The sequence below is a fragment of the Drosophila willistoni genome (assembly GCF_018902025.1).
Source record: "Drosophila willistoni isolate 14030-0811.24 chromosome 2L unlocalized genomic scaffold, UCI_dwil_1.1 Seg168, whole genome shotgun sequence".
Lineage (NCBI taxonomy): Eukaryota > Metazoa > Arthropoda > Insecta > Diptera > Drosophilidae > Drosophila > Drosophila willistoni.
This window is the reverse complement of record NW_025814047.1, coordinates 1,903,271-1,925,445: the sequence shown is the minus strand read 5'-3', so window position 1 is coordinate 1,925,445 and position 22,175 is coordinate 1,903,271. Positions and strand designations below refer to the sequence as shown.

The 22,175-nt window shown below is 33.4% G+C and overlaps 1 protein-coding gene across 3 annotated transcripts in view; it reads right to left on the bottom strand.

The window, feature by feature from the left end:
* LOC6643412 (venom metalloproteinase 3) overlaps positions 1 to 22,175 on the bottom strand; it is a 66,263-nt gene that overhangs the window by 11,926 nt on the left and 32,162 nt on the right. For all 3 annotated transcript variants that reach the window (XM_023176277.2, XM_047009726.1, XM_047009727.1), the window contains exons 5-7: positions 8,304 to 8,433; positions 7,477 to 7,751; positions 6,070 to 6,174 (exon numbers count right to left, since the gene is read on the bottom strand). In XM_023176277.2, the coding sequence (XP_023032045.1) occupies positions 6,070 to 6,174; positions 7,477 to 7,751; positions 8,304 to 8,433 (510 nt within the window). The remainder of the gene's footprint in view (positions 1 to 6,069; positions 6,175 to 7,476; positions 7,752 to 8,303; positions 8,434 to 22,175) is intronic.

The following is a 22,175-nucleotide window of genomic DNA, read 5'->3' as shown; positions in this document are numbered from 1 at the left end:
TCGAAAGAAATATAATTCATACATTCATGAAGTAATGATTGAGCTGAACTTTTTCTAGAATGCTTTTAAAATAGTCAAAATAGAAGTGAGTATTTCAGAAATCTAACAAATGAATTATCAAGAACATTTCAAGTAAGTAAATGCATTACTTTTGTTAAGAAATTCTCACCTTTTCTTTCGAAATTTATTTTAAATATCAAAAAATTTATTTGGTTTTTCTTTTAACAACATCCCACAAATGCGTTTCAATATTGTTTTGTTATATTTTATAGAAAGTTAATCAAAACAAATGCAAAGATCAAGCGCTTTCGTTGTTTAACTTTGTGTAGATAATGACAGAAAACCAAACTTTTTAATTTATAAATTATTAACATTTTGAATTGTTTCGGTTGTGTACAAACTAAAAGTCTATTATAGATTATTGATTTCATGTAAAAGATTAGCTTAATATATGTAATAACCTTAGAAAAAAATGCATATATATTGCTAATCATCTACAATTAATTGCCATCTGTGATTTAATTTGAATGTAGAAATAATTTCATACAAGACTGTGACGGATAATAATTGTATATACTAATTTTTTAAATTATGTTTAGTTTAGTAAAGAAAACAAAATACAATAAAAGAATTTCCTCTGGGACCAAATTTTAAGCTAACCCAAATGGTTGCCAAATGTTTGGTTCAAATAATAATACTTTTGAAATGAAAGCAACTCTTAGAACTTCTGTTCTATAGAAAATGGAAGGCATACTCGATGCTTAGAGTATACATCAATCTAATTGTAATTTGTAACTTCTTGTCTATAGAAATCCATTTGATATTCATCATTTTTTTTAGAGTATTCATGTAACGTTTCACAGGAATATAGGTTTACTAGCTTTTCCTCTAAATCGAATGTTTGTCTATCTGTCTGTCTGTCTCTCCATTTGTATGTTTGTTTGTTTTGTTTATTTGTATGACTGCTGTGTGTGTGTGTGTGTGGCGAGCTTCACGTTTCCATTTGCATTATGGCAATTTATTGTATGTATATCTTTCAGTTTGTCTGGCACTTGCATTTTTGGCTACCGGCTAACGACAACCGACTCGAGGCGATAAGCCTTTTGCTTTCCCGTCACCGCTTTCGTGGCACATTTTTCTCCAAACTTGCATATACATAGCTATATAGGTAGGTAGGTAGGTATATTAGGATTATAGCTGGGGAGTGGGAGGACTAGAAATGTTTGCCCTGAGGCCAACACCTGGTCAAGCGAATGGTGACTTCGTTAGCAAACGGAATTTGTTATGACAAAAAAAAAAAAATATTGTTTGACACAAGGAATATAGATTTTCCGAATCGGGTGTGGCATATGCAAAGTTATTTTTTGACATTTCCGCAGTTGACTGATAAACAGATAAGACATCAAGATATTGTCCGGGAGATTGTTGATTGGCAGCCAATCGAGAAAGTAAAAATCAAGCAAACGAGAGAATGGAGAATTGTGAATTAAGAACTGAGAATTGTGACCCCAAATGCTGAGCACCCAAAGTCCGATTGGCATTCATTAAAAAACTCACATAAATTAATCACACTTTGACAAATAACTAGCTGAATTACTTAAAGCCAACTTGTTCTTGTTGTTGTTGCCGACTGTGTTTTCGAATTCGCGCAATTAATTGATTCTTACCTAAAAGCCAAAATGCCAAACAAAACGATCATAAAAATCTTTGCCAAGCTCGCTGCGTAAGTCAAAATGACTTATAAACTACGAAAACTACGAAAAACCGAAGGCGTTAAGAACTGTCAAGGCAACAAACTGCAAATTAAAAAACCAACTCGCACTAACTTAGTATAATTGAATGGGAATAAGAACAAAGACTATGACTATGACCAAACCTAGATTCAAGAGTCTAATAAATGACATTAAATTAAATTAAAAAAAGAAAAAAACAAAAATATAGTTCTACAAAACTTGGTCAAATCAAAAATTTTAATCGATGGCAGCTCTTAAATTACACAATATGCTGGATGAATATTAAATAAGTTTAAAGGGTATCCAAAGGTTATACCAGCTGAAATTAAAACTTATCTGGGTAGAGAAAAAACTCAAACTAAAACAAAAACTTCTTGAAAAAGACTTTGAAAAAACATTTCTTTTTTCACTCCATAAGGGCATAAAATGTTTAGTTGATTGTTTTCTAAAGAAAAAATTGATTTATGGTCAAATAATTTAAACAGAAAGCTTCAAGAACTAAGATAGACGAGGCTGTTTGTGTGTTTTAACTAATTAAACATGAGCAATTATTGTTAGTTTGTGTAACTGAGTAACAACTAGTCGAGTTCTGGTTTGACTTCTTAGATCTCTCTCACTTGTTTGCGCTACCGACACGACACGCGCACATTTAGTAATAATAAATTGCGTATACGCAATGTTGGCACATAAATACATATACATATAGATATGTATTTATTGGTGGCGCAAGCGCGCAAGCTGCCAATGAGTGCCCCTTGAATAACATGTATATCCATACAGCTGTCTCCAAAGAGTGCGTTTCCAAGAGGGGGCGGTGGATTTGTGGGGTGGTGCATAATGTGACTTCTAACGGAAAGTTGCCCGCAATTAATTAAAATGTTAATTAAATGTCATAGATAAAAGTTCAACCTAATCGACAACGGTAGTCGATTTACCACTACCTACGTCAAATCATTGAATCATGATTACATTTCAAATCCCCCAAGTCATAAAAAACAAGAGTGTTGGTTTAATAAATCTAAATCTATGGATTGTTATGATATGAAAAGGAGGAGGTGGTGGTGGTGATGGTGGAGGGGGATAAGAAAAATAGCAACCAGGCAGAAGGCGTTTGATTAATTGGGTTGCTCAGGAAATCGAGAAAGAGGGCAGAGAATTAGAATAACCATAAAAGAGGGGGTCTCTTGAATGCATTGGAATGCAGAAATGTCATTACTTATGATGAGGCAAGATTAAGACACTTGTCCATCATTTGGCTTATTCAATGGATCAATGAGTTATGATGGCCAAGAGTTTATCTTTTAAGCTTATGGCAAATGTCAAAAGTTTGGCGATATCTTTCGTTAGTATTTGCAAACACACATCATCGACTTATCAGATACGATATATGGCTATAAATTTGTTAGCCAATTTCTAGATACATGTATGTATGGATATATTCTGAGTAATTACTTGACTTGATTTCCACTTAAACATCGGTTCAATTTTCTTGAGTCATAAATTCGCATTTTATAGTTTATGGCCGAGGCGCTAATACTCATATATATATTTCAACATTAATTAGCGACAAAAAAACCAAAACGAAAACGAAAAACCGAAACGAAAATGCAGCATTGGCCAACGTTTAGCGACGGATGCAGCAGCAGTAGCCAGCAGCGAATAGCCATATGTATCTATCAGATACATACATACGTACCTAACTATATGGCATGGGTAAAACGTGGGTAGGAAAAAATAAAAAAAAAAACTTTATAGAAGAGGAAGTTTCGGTTTTTTTTTTGTGTTTCAGTGTGTGAAATTGGGCAAAAATCTGAGTCCCATTAGATTATGTAAGCCAACAACAACAAAAACGGCCAACGCAGCGGCAGCAACAACAACATCAACAACAACAACACGCAAGACGTTGCTGTTGTTGCTGCTGCATTATTTATGTGGCCTGAAATAATTTCTGTTGCAGTTGCAGCCAAAAGCCAATTGACGTACTTAGGGTAAAACCGTCGTCATCGTTTTTGTGCTGGTCGTGTGGGCAGCCGCCGCCGCTTTGCTTAAGCTTGTCTCTGCAGCTTCGCTGTCTGCCAAGTTGCAGGTGCCTGTTGACTGACTCCTACCTAGCTAGGTAGCTACCTGTGCCAATTTTCCACTTTCATTCGTGTGTCTCCTCACGCTCTCTCTCTCTCTGTCTCTCTCGCTCTCTCCTAGCGACAAATGGCTTCCTGAACTAACGCCAACTGATTTGTGTGAGAAAGTCTTGAGTTTATGGAGATGAAAATGCTAAGATTGAATGTGGAATTGGAAATGAATGTGAAGCTGCGGTGGTGGTAGTGGTAAGTCGGTGATGTTATAATCATGTCAAAGTGTTTTATGGCTCTTTTTTCTTCCTCTGTCTCTATCTGTTATTGTTTATGTTATGCAATTTAATTAGCTTAAATGGGTTAAACAAAATTCAAAGATTACATTCAGTCTGCTATCTCGAAAGTGTGCGGAAAAGCCCTTTCAAATGCATTTACAAGTCCACAAATCATTTCAAGGCATATACTACGAATGAAAATGCCAAATATATATAAATAAAAAGAATTTAGCTAATCTATCTTGTCAGTTGGATATCCATGTATGTGAATGGTGTTGAAATTTATTTCAAACGAAACGATAAAGATGTAGATAAACCTATTGCTTAACACTTTAGTCCGAAATTAAGCTAAACTGTCAGCCACCTGACCTTGAATTGTAAACATTTGGTTCCAGAACTATTTATATTTAAAGTTAGGGGAATTTTTTTATGGTATAAAAAGTGTATCTGCCTGTTAGTTTCATACAAAAAGTTTAATATGAGAAAACATTACTTGACCTGACCATTTCTAAATGACTATTGCTTTAACATTACTTTCTTTAATAATACTTTCGCAGTTTTAAAGTTCTAATGTCTATATATCAAAAACTGGATAGATTATAAAGCCATTATCCATTAAAACCACAGATATTAAACTTAACTACAGATTTTGGTGAATATTTACATAAGCTACTCGAGATTTCAGTTTTGAAAAGTGAAACATTTTTTATTTGGCGCGTTATTTGACCGCCCTGGCAGCCAAATATTTTACACTGTGTAATAAAATTGAGGAATATTTGGCTTGTCTGGCAACACTATCTCAAGATTTGAAATTTCAGTTTAAGCGCATTTTGGCCCGAGTAGCTTAAGTAAATATTTACCCTTTTTATATTTAAAGTTTAAAGTATACTACTAAAAACACAATATAGAAACTTTTTAAGACGTTTTTTTCTCACTCCTTTCTCTCGTTTTTTTCCCTTCTTTTTTTACATGATGAGTTTCTCAATTCTTAACTAATCTATAATAATCCTCCATAAGCTTTGAACACAAAAACATTATTTAAGTTAACCATTGCGATTAGACATTTTACGCTTTGTATTTTAACGTTTAAGAATTAAAAAAAATATTTTCTGCCCACTTTGTTAAATTTTGGGAATAACCTCGAGTCTTTTTGGTTAATCGGCAGAGTAACTAAATTTGATAGTATATCTAACTATGAACTTAAAACTTAAGTTACCATAGCTTAGCTTTTAAAAGTTAGGCAACAATTTAAAATTAACATGGAAATTGTGAAAACTGCCATACAGAAACTAATCCACTTTACTTTTCGATTTTAATATTAATTATGTGAGCAATTAGAATGGCAAACATAATTGACTTGAATTGTATTCAGCAACTTTTTGAAAATTAAGTTTTAGTTATGCCAGTTAGTTTTGCTCCAGAGTTTAAAAAGTTTGGAAAAGTATTTTCAAATCCCAATTGACGCATTTGATTGTTCGCGTGCCCCCATAAATTTTTGCTAATTTCTAAAAAAAATATCATTTAGCAATGGTTTTGCTTCTGCCAAAGCCAAAAAAACAACAAAAAAAAAACTGGCAAATAAACAAAAGCGGAGCACAACAAGCACCAATGAAAAAAAAACTTGTTAAAATTTGTTGCTTTAGTTTTAGCCAAATTGATTGTTCACATTTTTTCTAACGAATCGAAGCGCATGCGTTGCATGTTTTTTTTAGTTTCTGTCTTTTTGTTTTTATTTTTTGCCCCCACAAAATCGTGACAATTCAGTTCAGTTGAGCTCTTTGGCCCGCGGTTAGGACCAAAGTTGTTCCAATTTGCAAAAGATCCCATTTTAGGTTTTAGTTTATCTCTCTCACTCTGCCTCTCTTTTTTTTGGGGGGGGAGGTTAAAGTTGAACTACCAAAATGGATTACTCAATTAGCCAAATGAAAGTTGAAATTTGATTGGATTGTGTAATGAGTGAGCTTTTAGATTAACATTTGGTCAACTTACTCGTGAGATAATAATGCCGGCAATACTTATACGTATTCTGGGTCCTTTAAGCAGACGATAACGCAAATCCACGCCATTCCAAAACGAAATGAAATAACGTTTGACCTGAGAAATTAAAAGAAGAGAAACCAAATGAGTAAAGGTACACAAATTTTATAATACAGACTTTTATCTATGCTGCTTAATCTTATAAATTTTAAGGACCACACCCAGAGGAGGCAAATGTTATAAATCTCTTATATTAATGATCTTTGTAGCCACCATAAAGACAGTGGGTGAAGAAGGAAGTAGTCAATTATGATGCAATGTGTCTTCATGTTCAGCAAATATCAGTCAACAAATTGTAGTCATATATTTTCATTGTGTCAGCAAGTCAAGAATCACACCCGATTTTACGTCTTTATGATGGACTCATAAAATGTCAAATTGCTTCTAGTTTAGGAAGATTGTGGGAACTTTTTTCTGAAGCTAATCAGTTTTTATGTCACTGTGTTTTACCTTCAATACTAATTAGAATTTATATTCTAATGATGTTTGTTATGATATCAAACAAAAATCGGCTCAACTGCTTTATACGTATTGAAAATTTACAGCATTTGAGTTTTAAATTTGACACATCAAACCCTGTAATGAAATTCTATGTGAAATTTATTTTATTTATCTATTTTAATTGTTGTTCTGCCCAGTTTAATAAATGATAAAGATAATGTATCAAAGAGTCGTCATGCCATTTGATAAATTATCGATTGTGAACAGATCTACAAACAACTTTCCTTTAATATTAAGAAATTTAAGCGTTCTTGGATGCGCTAAGTATAGACCAAAGTCAAGAATAGAGTCATGATTGGCTGTTTGATTATGATATGCAGAAAGCAAATATGGAAAGATGTTGTCTAACTAAACTTTTTTACCTATTACAGTAAACATTGGTTATATTGACTATCGGTTATCGGTTTAATCCCTGCTTATTTGCCCCAAGGCGAAGCAGAATTTATAAACTCTAACTAAAAATAAGTGTGAATAAAATTGGTTACATTTTCCAACTAAGAGATCATGTGAGATATCATTATAGATGCATTTGGAATGGAAATAGTTTTCAGTCATGAGTTTCAGTCATTGCACAAATTGTGTTTTCATTCAATTACTAACACTGGTTATTCCTCCAGGCAATGACTTAAGACCCATCTATCAATGTGCTTAGACTGGTCTCGGGCAAACAACTTTTACAACAAAAATATATTATCCCCCATCAAGCCCCTTAGGCTAATGGCATATGGCAATTGGGTGTGGTTCTGTGTCCAAAAAATCATATCCAGCTGTCTGCAGCGACAACTTCATTTGGATTGCAGTGTTGTTGGGCTGCTGGCCGTTGAATGTTTTCGTTGTTGTTTCATTTATGTCACGCACCTGTAAATTATCACCGCCGTGCAGACGATAGCCATCATAGTCGACAATAACCAAGACCTCGGGATAGATAATATAGGGAGCCTGACGTCTGGAACGTGTGCGAGATTCAGCTGTTTGGGTATCCCCATCTAAAGCACCTTCATCCTCATCATTCAGATCTTCAAAGTCGGGACTTGCGGGAACGTTTTCTGTGCTGCGACGCCGACGGCGCTGCTGACGTTGCTGTAGACGTTCAAGTTTTTCGCTGGCCAGCAAATCATCGGGTTCCATGAAGGCTGCAATATCGAACAAAAAAATGGGGAAAAAATTAAATTTCATATGACTTTATTATGCTAAGACGCAAGTCAGGTAGCGCGACAATTTAACTGTATTTAGTATAATTTTTTGGGGCATTAACCAAAAAATAAAACAGAGACGACGCCAGAAAACTTTAAACATTAAATAACCGTTTTTATAGCTTGGTATTTTGGCGCCACTTCTTCTTCAGAGAGGTAAATGTAACCGCCGAAGGACAATTGCATCCGTAAAGTTCAAGTCTTACATTGAACTCTCTGTGTATGTAGATGGGTTTTTGTTTCTGTGTGCTAAACAGGAAATTGCTATCAACTACACGTCGATCTCTGTTTATTCTGGCTGTTTTTGTTTTTTTCCTTTCTTAACCTGTCGGTTGCGCCTGTATGTCTAAGAGATTTATAGATGCTTAGAGACGAAGACGATTTCTAGTTCAATGCTCCCATTAAGATGTAGATTTTAGAATGTTATTTGCTCTACCCGACGATGAGATTACATCAATTATTCATACAAAACTCAAAGAGAAGAATACTCACCAAAATCACTAAGTTGATCTTCTGTCTGACTGGCCTCACGTTTGTAGACAATGTGATGGGACTCCTCTTTATTGGGACTCAGTTCATGTGGCAAAGGTTTAATGACCAGATCGTGACCAATGCTGCCCTCCTGTAATATATTAAAAGGAAAATTATGAGTTTAGTTATGGCAACATGAAAGAAAATCTCAAAGAGAGTCAAAGCACTTTCAAATGTGGTGGCAAAATGACTTAAAAATATTATAGGCAATTATTCAAATTTTTTAAGGTTTTCCAATTAATTCTTTTCAGTTAAAAACCTTTTGTTACTTGGGAATCATTTACTTATTTTATTTTCTAAAATGAACTTAAGTTTTAAAATAAGTTAAGCATATGTTGGAAATAAAATTCATAGAAATATTTGCAATATTTCCATCTACATCTATATACGAAAATAATCTTTAAACCAAAACTTGAAATTGTTTTAATTTAAATATGGCTATTATTATTTAGTGGCATTTGGCTTTTTCCTTTTTTTTTATTTGGTCGTTATGACTCGCATGAAATCTAAGCCAAAGATTATGCACTTTATGGACAAATTTGAATTGAATTTGTCTTGGCCTGTAGATTGGTAAAAAACTATTAAGCAACTTCTGCATACACATATATCCGTTGGAAATATTTAAACAATTTCTGTCTGTCTATCGCCTTCTTTCTCCTCTTCTGTATCAATGGAACATTTGTCAAACAACTTGTTGTCGACCACATTTGGCGCCAGCCAACCACAAGCCACATATAAATTATTTATTACATTTATTACTTATTATTTCTCTTTGGCTGGTTTTTTTTTTCTTCTGTTTTTGTGTGTAAGATTTACACGCACACATGTGAAATAAATATTTTTATAATTTAATATACGTATCAGTAGTATGAGAACTCTTTGGAGAACTCTTATGAGAGTTGCCAAGAACTGGCTGGGCGGTCATAAAAATTAGTTGCAATTTGCATAGTTGAACATTTTATGCAAATAATTTTGAGTTGTGATCTAGATAAGAATTTGTTTGCTTTAGTTGTGGTTGCTTTTGCTGCGAACTTTAGTTTTTATCGCCTTTGTAATGGCAATAATTAGTAGAACCAATTTTAAACAAGTTAAAAAACCTTGAGAAAGGTTGAGCTAATTTGTTTGGTTAAAATGTTTTTGGAATTTGTTTTTCCATTGTTTTATCTAAGCATCTTAGGGTAATAAAATAAAATCCGAATGAGAGGACTTGGTTAAACTTGAACTAAACTAAACTTTACCCTTGAAATTTTAATACAACTTGAATTGCTATTCAACTGGATTGTAATTTGGCCACAGCTTACAATAGTTTCTTCTTCTAATTTTTGAATAAAACTTTCTTAAAATCTATCATTTAATTGTTCCTGTAGAAATTGTCTTGCTTTTAGATCTAGAGTTAATATAACCTTTTGTGCTAGGGTATAAGAATTCTACCAAATGGACACCCACTCGAAAACGCCCCGCGGTGACTTAAGGCAATTTAAGTCTTAGCTAGTAATTTGTTATTGTAGTTGTTGTTGGTGTTCTTAGTGCTGCACTCCAGTGGTATAATTAAAATATTAACTATAGAATTAGCTGGTGAAACAGTTTGCTGCTTGTCTTATTGCCTTGTTGGGTTATTAATGTGGCCAAAACACGAGAACTTTGCATGCAAATTACTTAACGGAAATTGGAATTGTGTTTTTGATTTGTGACTCAATTGTTGGGAATGTAAATTAATAAGAGTGATTAAACCGCATTGATTCCATTTCAGTTCAGTCTTTGATTGCTTTAACGCCCAAAACGAAAGACTTAAGAAACGAACTTGAATTTGTTCCCAAATAAATTAAAGACTGACAAAGTTCAATGTCCCAGCTTACGAACACGCGACTCTGGCCAAAATGTCAACAGCTAAAAAAGCACAGCAGCAACAACTAAGTAAGCAAGTACAACAACTTGTGCCATAAACAAATTGCCAACAGACACAGAAAGAGCGACAGATAGAGAGAGAGAGGGAGGGAGGGAGGGAGACAACAGCAACAACAACAAATTGCTATTGATGACATGCCAGCGAACCGAGGCAAACAAAATTTTTACTCAACGTCTATTGAAAATTTTTAAGTTTTATTTTTTGTATCTTTGTTTTTGTGCGTTTTGCGCGTTGCATTGCAATTGCTTTTTGACTCTTGCCTTTGGCTATTTGCCTGTTGCATCTCTTCGATTTGGCTGTGAATTATGAAAAATGTTTGCTCTGGCGACACTTAAATGGATTTGCCAATGGTTAAACAGTGCGTAAAATGATAAATGCTTATGATAAACATTTGCCATTCAACTTGAAAGTAAGTTGAGGCGGGGAAAATGCAAAAGCCAAAAAAAAGAAAGAAAAAACCTTTGCAGTAGGTTAAAAAAAGGATGTAAGGCTGATGTTAGCATAGGTTGCTCTTCCATGTGGAAAAGATATGATTTTAGCTTATTGTTTTATAAGCTCAGATTTATGATTTCAATTGACGTTGACAATTTCCCAAACTAAATTGTCAATTTAAATTAATGGGAAGACAAAGAATACTACATATGATCGAATTTAAGATATTTTTAACCTATGTCACCCAAGACTATAATTATTTAGTTTGCTTATTTTTAGGCTGTTAATTTCATTTTACTTTCAATTTAAATACATACAGATATGTACAAAACAAGTATCTAAATCAATATCAGAAAAGGAGCGCAGTAAGTGCAATACCGACAATATTTTGTATAAAATTTGAATATTTTAGAAATGGTTAATTCCAATGCAGAGTTTATCATTTAACTGATCAATTTACCGCCTTTAATGTTACACTTATTATTAGTATTATAAGTCCACATAAAGCAGTTGCATTGAAAGTAAAAAGTCAGAATTGCTCGAAACAGGATGAACCATGTGATCAAAATTTAGATATCTTTAGTTATACTTGTCTTAAAAACTTGTAATTGTTAATTTTTTATTGATTATTCTCTCCTAACATTTTTACGACTGACAATCTTAAGCTATCATGCAAATATTTCACAAAGTTTTGATTATCTTAAAAAAATGTCGAAATCTAGACAAAAATGTTAAAATGTTATTTTAATTTAATTTCTAAACTAGCTCTTACAGGGTATCTACTGTTCGATTTATTAAACTAAAAGTCAAATGAAATGTGTGCTGTCTCTTTTCTACGGTTTTCAAACAAACTTTCCTTGCCTTAAGAGACAAAAAGAAAAAAAAAAAAACCAAAACAATTAATTTACTATTAATTCTGTCACAGACAACTTAAAGTTGCATTTTTTTGTCTTTTAGTTTTATTTCATTTGTTAAGTTATTTTAATTTATGCGACTGCCTGCAAATTTTTTTTTCTTCACGGCTGCCAATTGAGAGCAACTTGGGGTATTTTTTTTAAACATTTTTTGTTTGCAGTTCGATTTGTTTTTTTGTTGTTGTTTAGTTAAATTTACTTTTTTATGCATGTGTTTTTTATTCCGCATTTTCCAGCAAACTGGCCAAGGTATTTTGGGCGTGTGCTGTGCCAATTTTTTGTTGTTGTTGTTATTAGTTTTTTTTTTTTTTTGTGTCGCATTTTCTACGCTTATTTATTTATTTTAGCCGAGTTAGTTGAGTTCTTTTTGGGACGTGCCAGCCAAATGTTATGCAATTCGTCTACCGAACGCAACACGTTGTAATTTTAACTAATAACATTAACTAACTATGTATATACGTGTATATAGTATATTTATCTGACTTGCATTTGGGATTAATGGGAAAAAGCAATTAATAAATTACTTGGCGATTTATGGGAGTCTTTTCCTACACGGAAAGTGGCGGCTTTTAATTTGGGGAATGGTAAAAAGCATTTTATTTAATTGATATCAAGAGAATTTGTCAAGCTTGAAAGTTGCACATTTTTTTTTTTTTACTTTTGAGATTGTTGAGTGCTTGGCAAATTTATGTAAATTGAACTTTACTCCATGATACGATAAACGAAATTTATTAGTAATAGATTCGACTTCAATACTTTGAAAGTAAAAAGTTTGTGTAAAAACTATTGAAAGTAAGGAATAACTGGGTGAGAAAAGTTACAGTATGGCAAAGCTGGAGAGTAGTATTGACGTTTATAGATTGAGACTGTGGAGATTATTGTAAGTGTAAATTATTGAAATGATTTTCAGTCACTTTGAATTATCTTTTATTAAGAATTGACAAAGTAAAAAGTAGTGAATAGACCAGCTAACTCCTGTTTTAGCAATAAAAGAATACATTTTTGTATTGCTTCTAAAGTGAAGCAGCTAATTTTACAGTGCAAAGATTACTTGTGCTTGGATTTGTACTGAGGAGTAGATTTTCATACACCTTTTAAGTCTCGAATGCGTTAAGAACCAAAATATTTGCTTTACTTTGATATTTCTTGGTCGAGCAGATAATAAATGTCTTGAGATTTATACATAAACTACTTGGAAAGAATGATTTCGATAAGCCTATACTAGTAAAAGGATTTGCACTCTTAGGTTTGATATTCTGAAAACTTATCAGTAGAAATAGAAATGCTCCAATAGCAAAGGAAACTGTTCAGATATATACAAACAATACTCCTTTATTTAGGCTTTCCTCTCTTAAAGAATATCAAGAATAATCAGTCTGGAAACCTTTAACTACTAAACCTAAACTACTATTTCTTTCATACATATTTGATTACATTTCAATTACCTATTCAGAGAAAAATGATTGCTTGCTGTATGTATAACATATTGTATATAAAACAATCTTTGAAAACTTTAATCTCATAATTCGTTAAAATCTACTTATCTATCGACAAGTGCTACCAAGTCAATTACATTCGATTTAAAACAAAAATAACTGAAACAAGAAACCATGCCACAGAAACAACAAGGAAAACAGCAAATTGCTTTCAAATCACGCAGCTCAATGCATAGACTGGCTGGCTTTTAGCCTGGCCTAAAATGAATAAAGTTGTCTACTTGTCTAGGTTTATGTAATCACCCACAACATGATTGTTACAGTTGGAGATAGGAGTCAGTTAGACTTCGAATGAGTGTTTCTGAGTGTGTGTGTGTGTGTGTGTGTGTGTGAAAGGCTGTGTTTTTTTTTCTTCGACGTAACACACTCTATGCCCCGCATCTGTCAGTTAGACACACCAGAGAGTGGCACCTGCGCCAAAACACTCGTTGGATGACTGAAACCCCACGCCCCCATCTCAATCTCAACCCCAAAATAGATTGCAATCAAATGTCAATCCTTTTTGATGGATTTGTGATGATATTTTTTTTGGCCATTTTCTATATCTTTTGGCTGATTTATTGTCTCTATTTCACTTCCCTCGATTGCATAACAAGTAAGGTCACTGAACCACAGGAAAAAAAAACACATTACCCTCTATATATGTTTGTATTTTCAATCGACAAAAAACCAACTCACTTACAATCAAAATTAACACCTTTTGTGTTATTTGTTTTTCATCTCGATTTTTATTGATTCGCCACAAGCAATGGCAAATATCACAGCGGATCAACCGAGAGACAGAGGCAGCTAGCCAAAAATCACTTTTTGCGGTTTGTAATTTTGGAAATTAGCATAATTTGTGCAAATTCATGACACGATCAAGCATTGTGGCTCTGCCAGGGGAAAGAATTATGTTTGTCATTAAAGCCATGACTATTGGCCTAACGTCGCTGCTGGTGTTTAATGTTGCGGGTTTTATTGTTGCTGCTGTTGCAGCTGCCACCATGCCACACAGACAATGAGCCACATCAAATGCCGTCAAGAAACTGAATTGAAAGTGGCAGTTAAGTGAGTTGTATTCGAAAAAGGAGACAAATAAAAGAGTAAGGTGCAGACGATTAATTTAATGAAACAGATGGCCCCCTTATAAACTTTTAGTTACCAAAACGATTTAAAGTATATAGAATAGAATAAAATATCACTGGCACTTTAAGTTTATATCTGTGATGACAGCTGTTGATGTAAAATTTTGATTCATTTACAATGCCCAGCTGGGTGATGGATTTGGGCACACTTTTATGGCCCATCACTGAACTTTTATTGCTCTCTAATGAAACAAATTGGAAGACAAATGCACTCAAAATATTTAAAGGCATAACCAAAGTCTTCAAGTAAATAAAATAATAAAAAACATTGATTAATTTGCACTTTGGCATCGATTAATTCATATTTTCGTAATGCAATGACAGAAAAAATGGAAAAGATTTCAAAGTTTTCAATAATTGGATTTTGCAATTTCCAAAGTTGTTACCTTAAGTTCAAATTGAATAATTAAGATTATTTGTTGGCTTTGGAATTGTTATGATCCTTCAATCACTTAAGAGAGAATATAAAAGTATTCAAATAAAAAGAAACAAGTCTAAAATACTCTCTTGAAATTTTCCACTTCTCGCAAGAAAAGAATTTTCAATTACAGATCTTCAGCTGAATGATCAATCAAATGCAGGTTTTAATATGATTTCATTCAAATAATCGCATAAGTAGAATAATAACCAAGTCCATATTGTTAAGTGATCATTCACAGTCTGCACTTGTTAACAAGCTAATGCAAATAGTTGAAACCTTGAGTTCAACTTAAATTTTTGTTTGAATTGCCACCTCATTAATATCGTCTCATTATCCCATCATCGTCGTCATCATTATCATCATTTTGGATCATCAATGAATATGCGTAATGGAATAGATTTGTTTTTTTTTTTCTTGTTCGTTTCGTTTTTGTCTATTGCAGTTGATTATTATTGGTATTTTTAGTTATCATCTTGGTCAAGGTTAAATCTAATCGGCTCTTAGGATCGGCTTTTCAATTCATGCTTATGGAGAGTCATAAAGTAAGCCAACAATAAGAACAAGAACAGCCACTCACACTTACTCAAGACCTGCCACGGCCCCAAACTGTGTTAACAGTTTGTTTACATAAAGCCAGCTCGTTAAAAAAAAAAAATGGAAAAAAGAAAAACTACTGAGCACAGAGAGAAAAAAAAATGGAGATAAAGTAGAAATACTCAGCCCCCACTCGTTTAATTCAGCTATATGTACATACTTACTTAGCTACACACACTCTGATCAATGAATATTTATAGAAAAAAGAAAAAAAGAACAAAAAATTGTAGTTGCAGCCACCGCCCATGGTCATTCTATGGCTTAAGAACTTGGCCCACACCGAAACGTTCTAAACCGAAAAGCAATCAAAACCAATCAAAATTAATTTGCTCAAGCAAAATGTATCTGCCACTAAGACGCACTCTGATGTAGTTGTTTTTTTTTGCTTCTTTTTTTGGTATAATTTGTTATAACTTCTTTTTTTTTTGCGTAGCTCTGCGCTGCGTTGCTTTGGCAACAAGTTCAATGCGAACGGGGGGCGAGTCAAAGTGCGCTTTAAAGTTGCCGCTCCAATAAGTTTAATGTTAGACCGTAGGCTGAGGTTGAAGTTGGCTGATTGATACATATATTGGATATCGGTTATTGGATACTGGGTGTATTGGGCTCACTAGGCACTAGGCGTATGGGCAGCAAACGTTTAATGAAGTTGATGTTGGAGTTGAAGTTGCCATGTCAAAGTCAAGTGGAGTCAACATCAGAGTCAGGTTATCCTTGCACTTAGCTGCAATCAAATAGTGAAGGTCTCTCAAGGTTGACAGTCGTTTTAGATAAAAACACAAAAAAAAGCCAAAGCAAGTTTTGTCTGATCTATGCAGACATAGAACACTTTAACACTTTATTGCTTCACGTCGGGCGTCAAAATTGTCACTTTTAAGTGCAACTATTTTAAGTAGTGTTCAAGATTGAAAGAAAGTTGTCATAGAGGTCAAAAATTAAGGTGTGGCAGGTGTAGAATGTAGTAGCTAGCCTAGATCATTGGAGATTCAACCAGAACACAGAATACAGTTCATTTTTTGCGTTGCAATGAAATTGGCTAATACTTTTGAGCAAACAAACTCCAAGAGAATTGTCTTCGAACTACAATTTCTAACTAACTATTTTCAAACGATTTGTAGAATCAATGGATGTATGTAGGTATAAAGAAGCAGCTGAAATCGATCATTTTAGGAACGAAAATTGGTCTTGTATCTCATCTCGTCTTTTAGGCAATGTCGTCTTATGAAAAGATGAGGCCCTTACCCCAGATGCCTCTTGACAAATTCTTCTAAGCTGTTTCTAAAATATGAACAAAAGGTGAAAACTTTCCGGGCCTTTGATACTTTGTCACTATGATTCGAAATATAATTTGTCCTACTTCTGGTTTTATATATTTCAGTAATGGTAAGCTATTATGTCAGACTCATCTTCTACTGCAATTGTACTAAAAGTTAATGCTTAATCCAAATGAATATATATATATCAGATGAAAGCTTGAAAATGAAATATTATTGTATTGTCCTCCGATTTGAAGATTATATAATTTTAGAAATCGGGTCACCTATTACCCCGTTTAGCTATTCGTCGTATTCATTGGATATTCAACTATTTTTCATATTCTAAGCATGTCAGTAAGTCTAATATTTTAAAACGAAAATAAACTAGTATAAGTTTTTGTTTTTTGGCTTTCAGGGCTTCAAGTAATAAATAATATGAATTTGAATTTACCTGGTCAAAAAAGTTGAATCATTCTCCTCAAAAATATATTTTCACAACTTTAACTTAATTTTGATAGCTATATTGTCATTCAAGTAAATTGAATTGTCATGCTTAAATTAATTGTAAAATCAAATTAAGTTACAAAAAACTATCTTATCCTGTTGTTGTTGTTGTTGCTAAAGCTTTAGTCATGTTTAGCAGACAACGAACTGAGGAAATTTAACACCTTCAAAACGCAAGTCAATTAAATTTGCATTTTTCCTTTCCAATCATCAATTGGGAATTTTCTCGTATAATCCGCAACTCGGCGTCAATTCAATTTGACTCCTTAATTCACTTAAGCCACTGCACAAATGACTTTCGCTATGGCTCTCTATGTGTCTATGGCTTGGCTTAATGGCTCATGCACTCCTCCTTCTCCTTGGGGATTTTCTTAGCCACTAATCGTCTTATGGCATCGCAGATACTCACAACACTCACACACACACACACACATACTAAGTGAGTGTAAGTGTATTCACGTAATCGAATACGCCTGCCATTAAAGCCAGGCCATAGAGAGCACAGAGGAACGGCACCCGCCACTGGGTTTAATTTCTTATCAAACCATTTTCGAGAGCAATTAAAAATCATTTTTCATAAGGAAATTGCCACAGACACTGCCCCAAATTGTTTGATTAAATAATATGGAAACAACACTAGTTAGTGGATTAAATTGAGAGAGACGTGAGGGGGAATATGTACATATAATTGAATATATCTATATATATACATATAAGGCTGCTGCTTTTTTTGATCAATTTTGGCTCGTGTTAAATGCTTTTTGATAGAAAATCTGCATTGAGGAGAGAAGTGAAGTTTTATGAATATTGGTAACACGCTTGTCGGTTATGTCGACTCGATTTAGTTTCAAATATGAGATTTTTCATAGTTGTTCCTTGCGGCAATCGAATCGAGTAACCGAAACTCGAATGACTTGAGCAACAAACTTGTCAGTTGATTTTTTGGGGTGGGTTGCGTCGTCTCTGCTTTAATTTATATGCATTGGAATTTGGTGAAAATTTGTTAATATATATTTATGATGCAATAATGCAAATTGCAGTGACTCGTTGAAGGAGAAGGAGAAGGAGGAGGAAATTGATTAATCAAAAAATAAATTGACATTTATCTACTATTTACCCACACCCTCATTTGGTCTTCTGCTTTTGATCAGTTTGTTAGATTTGCCCTTTGCATTCAGAGTTTGACATTTTGGCGAAAAAGATCAATATGTACATGGCATATTTCTTACCATTTTGATGCCATTTGTTGTTCATCTATAGTAAGCAATTATTAGGTAGCTAAAAGGCGACTGACAGACACAGCATATTGCCATTTTGGCCACGCTTAGGCAGAGGCTTTTAGCTTTTCGGTCAACTTTATTAGACATAGACAAACACTGAGCTAAGAGAGTAGCCAAACGAGTTTTCTAGAGCTTCTGCTGCTCATCATCATGATCATCATCATGATGATCATCATCATCATTGGTAGCATCATCATTGTCATCACCTTCTTAAACAAATTGGTTACTTGGCAAACGCTTCTTAGCCTTGATATTTACAAAAAGAGTTGAACGTGTGTCCAACAATTTAATTTCTAACTATGTTTATTTAAATATAGTTGCATTGATTTGCATCAGGTTTAAGTGCACACACACACACACACACACACACACTGCTCACACTACACTCACGCCATCACATCACAAAATTTATGTTATTTTGCTCATTTCGGTTGGCGTTGCTCAAGCCTTTCCGTTGCATGACATTCATTTAGGTGAAACGAAACGATTTGCATTATAAAATTGTTCGATTGATATTTATGAGACGACATTTGCAATGTTTAACACATTTAATGGCTGCTCATATATAGAAACAACGGATCGATCTCTTAATTGCATCTAATTGAGTTTTTAACCCCCTTTTATTTCGTTTGGACACTAAAAATGTTTCTTTTGTCTTGTGGTGTTAGCCTATGACGCTTTTATTATGCAAGTTTTTTTTTCTTGATTTTGTTTTCATGGTTATGGAATTTTACAACAATTCCATTTATGCTTCATGTCTGCCAAGTTCTTTTCAGATGTTAAAGTTGTCTCTTATTGTATATGTAACAGTTTTTGATATGACTCTTATGCTAATGATAAAATTGTTGTATTTCAAACCCGTAAGTTTCTTTTTAATGAATTTTGTTTCAATTTTAGTTTGGGCATTGGGCGGTTCAAATATTTCTGTTGGTTTGTTCTATACCAACGTATTTTAGTTAGAAACATTTTGTTATTAATATACGATAAAGATAACATCTCCGTTCATCTTCTATATTATATCCAATCAATTAGACCACCCACACAGAGTATTAGGTATTACATTGCTTTTCGAATATTATTATCTAAAAGCAACTATTTCCAATGATTCTAAAGAAATTTTACTTCAAAAAACTGTTTATGCTTGGCAAAATTCGAAATATCTTCTATGCAGTTTCCATACCCCTCTCCAAATTGCTTAGACAAAGTCACTTAAGCTTGAACTTGATTCTTATGAATTGTAAAACAAACAATAATATAATTATTATACACATTACCCACTAAAGTTTATAAATCCATCAAATTAAAATGTATTCTGTTGTCTAAAATTGTAAACTAAGCGTTTAATTTTGATATTAAATTTAATGATCTTAGATTTATTAGCAATATCTATTATAAATTTACTACGATTTTATGGCATTTTAAAAATGTGCATTACAATTAATTCTCTATATCTAATATTCTCAGATAACCTCTGTATAATTTCCATTATTAATGTACAACAATAAAAAAAAAGAAACTCATCAATTTGATTACCACACGGAAAAACTGAAGATGTGTTTTTTCCGCCCATTTCTATTATCGAACCCAACAAAAGGCATTAACAATAAGCTTGAATAATGCTATTTTAAGAGAGACAGAGAGAGAGAGAGAGAGAGAGAGAGAGAGAGAGAGAGAGAGAGGGAGGGTAAATGAGCTCTTCCAAAACAACAATTTATAAAATTAACAGAAATTTAGAGAGAGAGAAAGAGAATTACATAACATACAAGCACTTAAACATATATAGTTTAAGCTCTGTGAAAGGGGAAGAAACAGATATAATGCATTTTGTTGATTTCAGGGCCAAACTTTTCAGTATGCATAGGTGTAATTAGCAGTGAGATAACAAATTTTGGGTCCATCATTCAGTTGGAATACTCGAAGGCTCGACCTTTTTGTGTGTGCATACATATTACTCATTTGCTTGGCAACCTGATGCTCTGACATTTAACGCAATTAGCATTAATCAAGCTTAGTTACAGTTGCCACTGCGACTGTGGGTTTTCAGTTTCAAGAAGTTGAAGAACTGATGGTCCGGTCTAAAAGTTATGATTGCAATTTATTTGATTGACGTCTGCAGTTGGCGCCTGCGGATGCTTCTGCGGGTTTCCCTTGAGCTCGTTTCGTTTTGATGAATTTTTACGCATTTTTTTGTCATAAACTTTTTGTTGTTTTTGGAATATTTGCTAAACAAATTGACAAACATTTAACATCCAACAAAAATACAACCACACAACAAGAGTCTTTTCTTATGAGTGTAATTGACCATGAATTAACCATGTGGCATGTAAATGGGTTTCTTAGGTTTTTGAATTTTTTTGTCTCTGTTTCTTTTTCTCTTTGGTGGTGCTGGTGGTTGTGGTGTGGGGGGATTATGCCAAATTCAATGTTAATACTGATTAGATACATTATCCAACGATTAAGGTTATGCCTGTAGACAAATGCGAAGGAGATGTTTCAAGTTCAGGGTGTTAAGGGCATTCGACAAACAGCATATAGATATGTAGGAATATTTTTCCCACACTTATAAATGAGGGATAATTGTAGGTATTTTAATAACATAGGATGCATCTTGAATAAAGTGTGGGAATCGGGGGTTTTTTTTTGAGGTTTTAAAGAGAGTCAGAAAAGGTGAATTTTATAAATGCAACGACCTGATCTTTGCATCTCATTAACCATCATTAACTGATTTATTAATTATTTAAATACAAATTGAAACTAGGGCGTTTTGTTTTTTATAGTCTCGGTTATTATGAATACATATACGACCACACAATTTCTTAGACCACTAAGTTATCTCTAGTTCAAACTTTGAAGAAATTTTTCCAATTCTTTCTTAAATTGTAAGAGCAGAAAATCAGATAAAGTGACCAAAAATATCATAGAGTTATTCAATTGGCCGGCATTCTTGAGTCTTATTTCCTGTAATTTTGATTTTTGATGTCATTTCTTTGTTAAATCTTTGGTATTTCATATATTTTCCATTAGATCATAAAGGTTGTCATTTCAATGTTGTCTGAGCTACTGTCATGGCAAATATGCATAAGCTTATTAATTTTTTTTTTTTAAAAGATAATGTATTAATTAGTTATTAATTGCTATTTGGTAGCCATTGACTACACATAATTTGAATTTCGATTAGTAATGCTGCCATAATCATTCAAAGAAGAGGATGGCCACTTTATCATTGATTGGTTAGTTAAAAAAAAAACAATTTTATATAATATTTGCACAAAATCTTAAAACAACTTTATTAGATTGTGCGTTTTGCTTAATCAATATAGTTCGTTAATTACCTCTACTTTGATTAATAATATCTTAAGCAAGCAAGGGAAATAGGAGTGTATAATATTCAAAACTCAATCAATTTAAATACTTAAAAGATTTTGTTTGTCAAGAAAAAATAAATGATATACATAAAGTACAATTCACAAAAAATCGTTGATATGACAGACAATTTCTTTCATAATTTCTTCCGACAGTTTTTTTTGAAAAATACTTTTGTAGTTTTTAAATAGGCGTGGCCTTCCCCTTCGCCAACAGCAGCGTCAGCGGCAGCGGCAGCATTTTGAGCTGTCATCAGTATCTCCTACATCGAGTGACTTGTCAGTTTTGTTGGCCATTTTATTGTTGTGGCTTTTACGCTGTCGTGACGTTATATATAGTTTTGTGAATTGCCTGTGGGCTGGGCGGCCCATCAGTTACCATGGAACTGCATTTTACTTGCCAACTTTATGTAATCGAAACGAAAACACCAGCAACAACAACAAAAACATGAACCAAATAGTGCGTGCAAGTCTTGTGCCAATTTTTGAAGCCATAATTAAATCAGATGTGAAGAAAAAAATAAAGTAAGCGAAACTGTTTAGC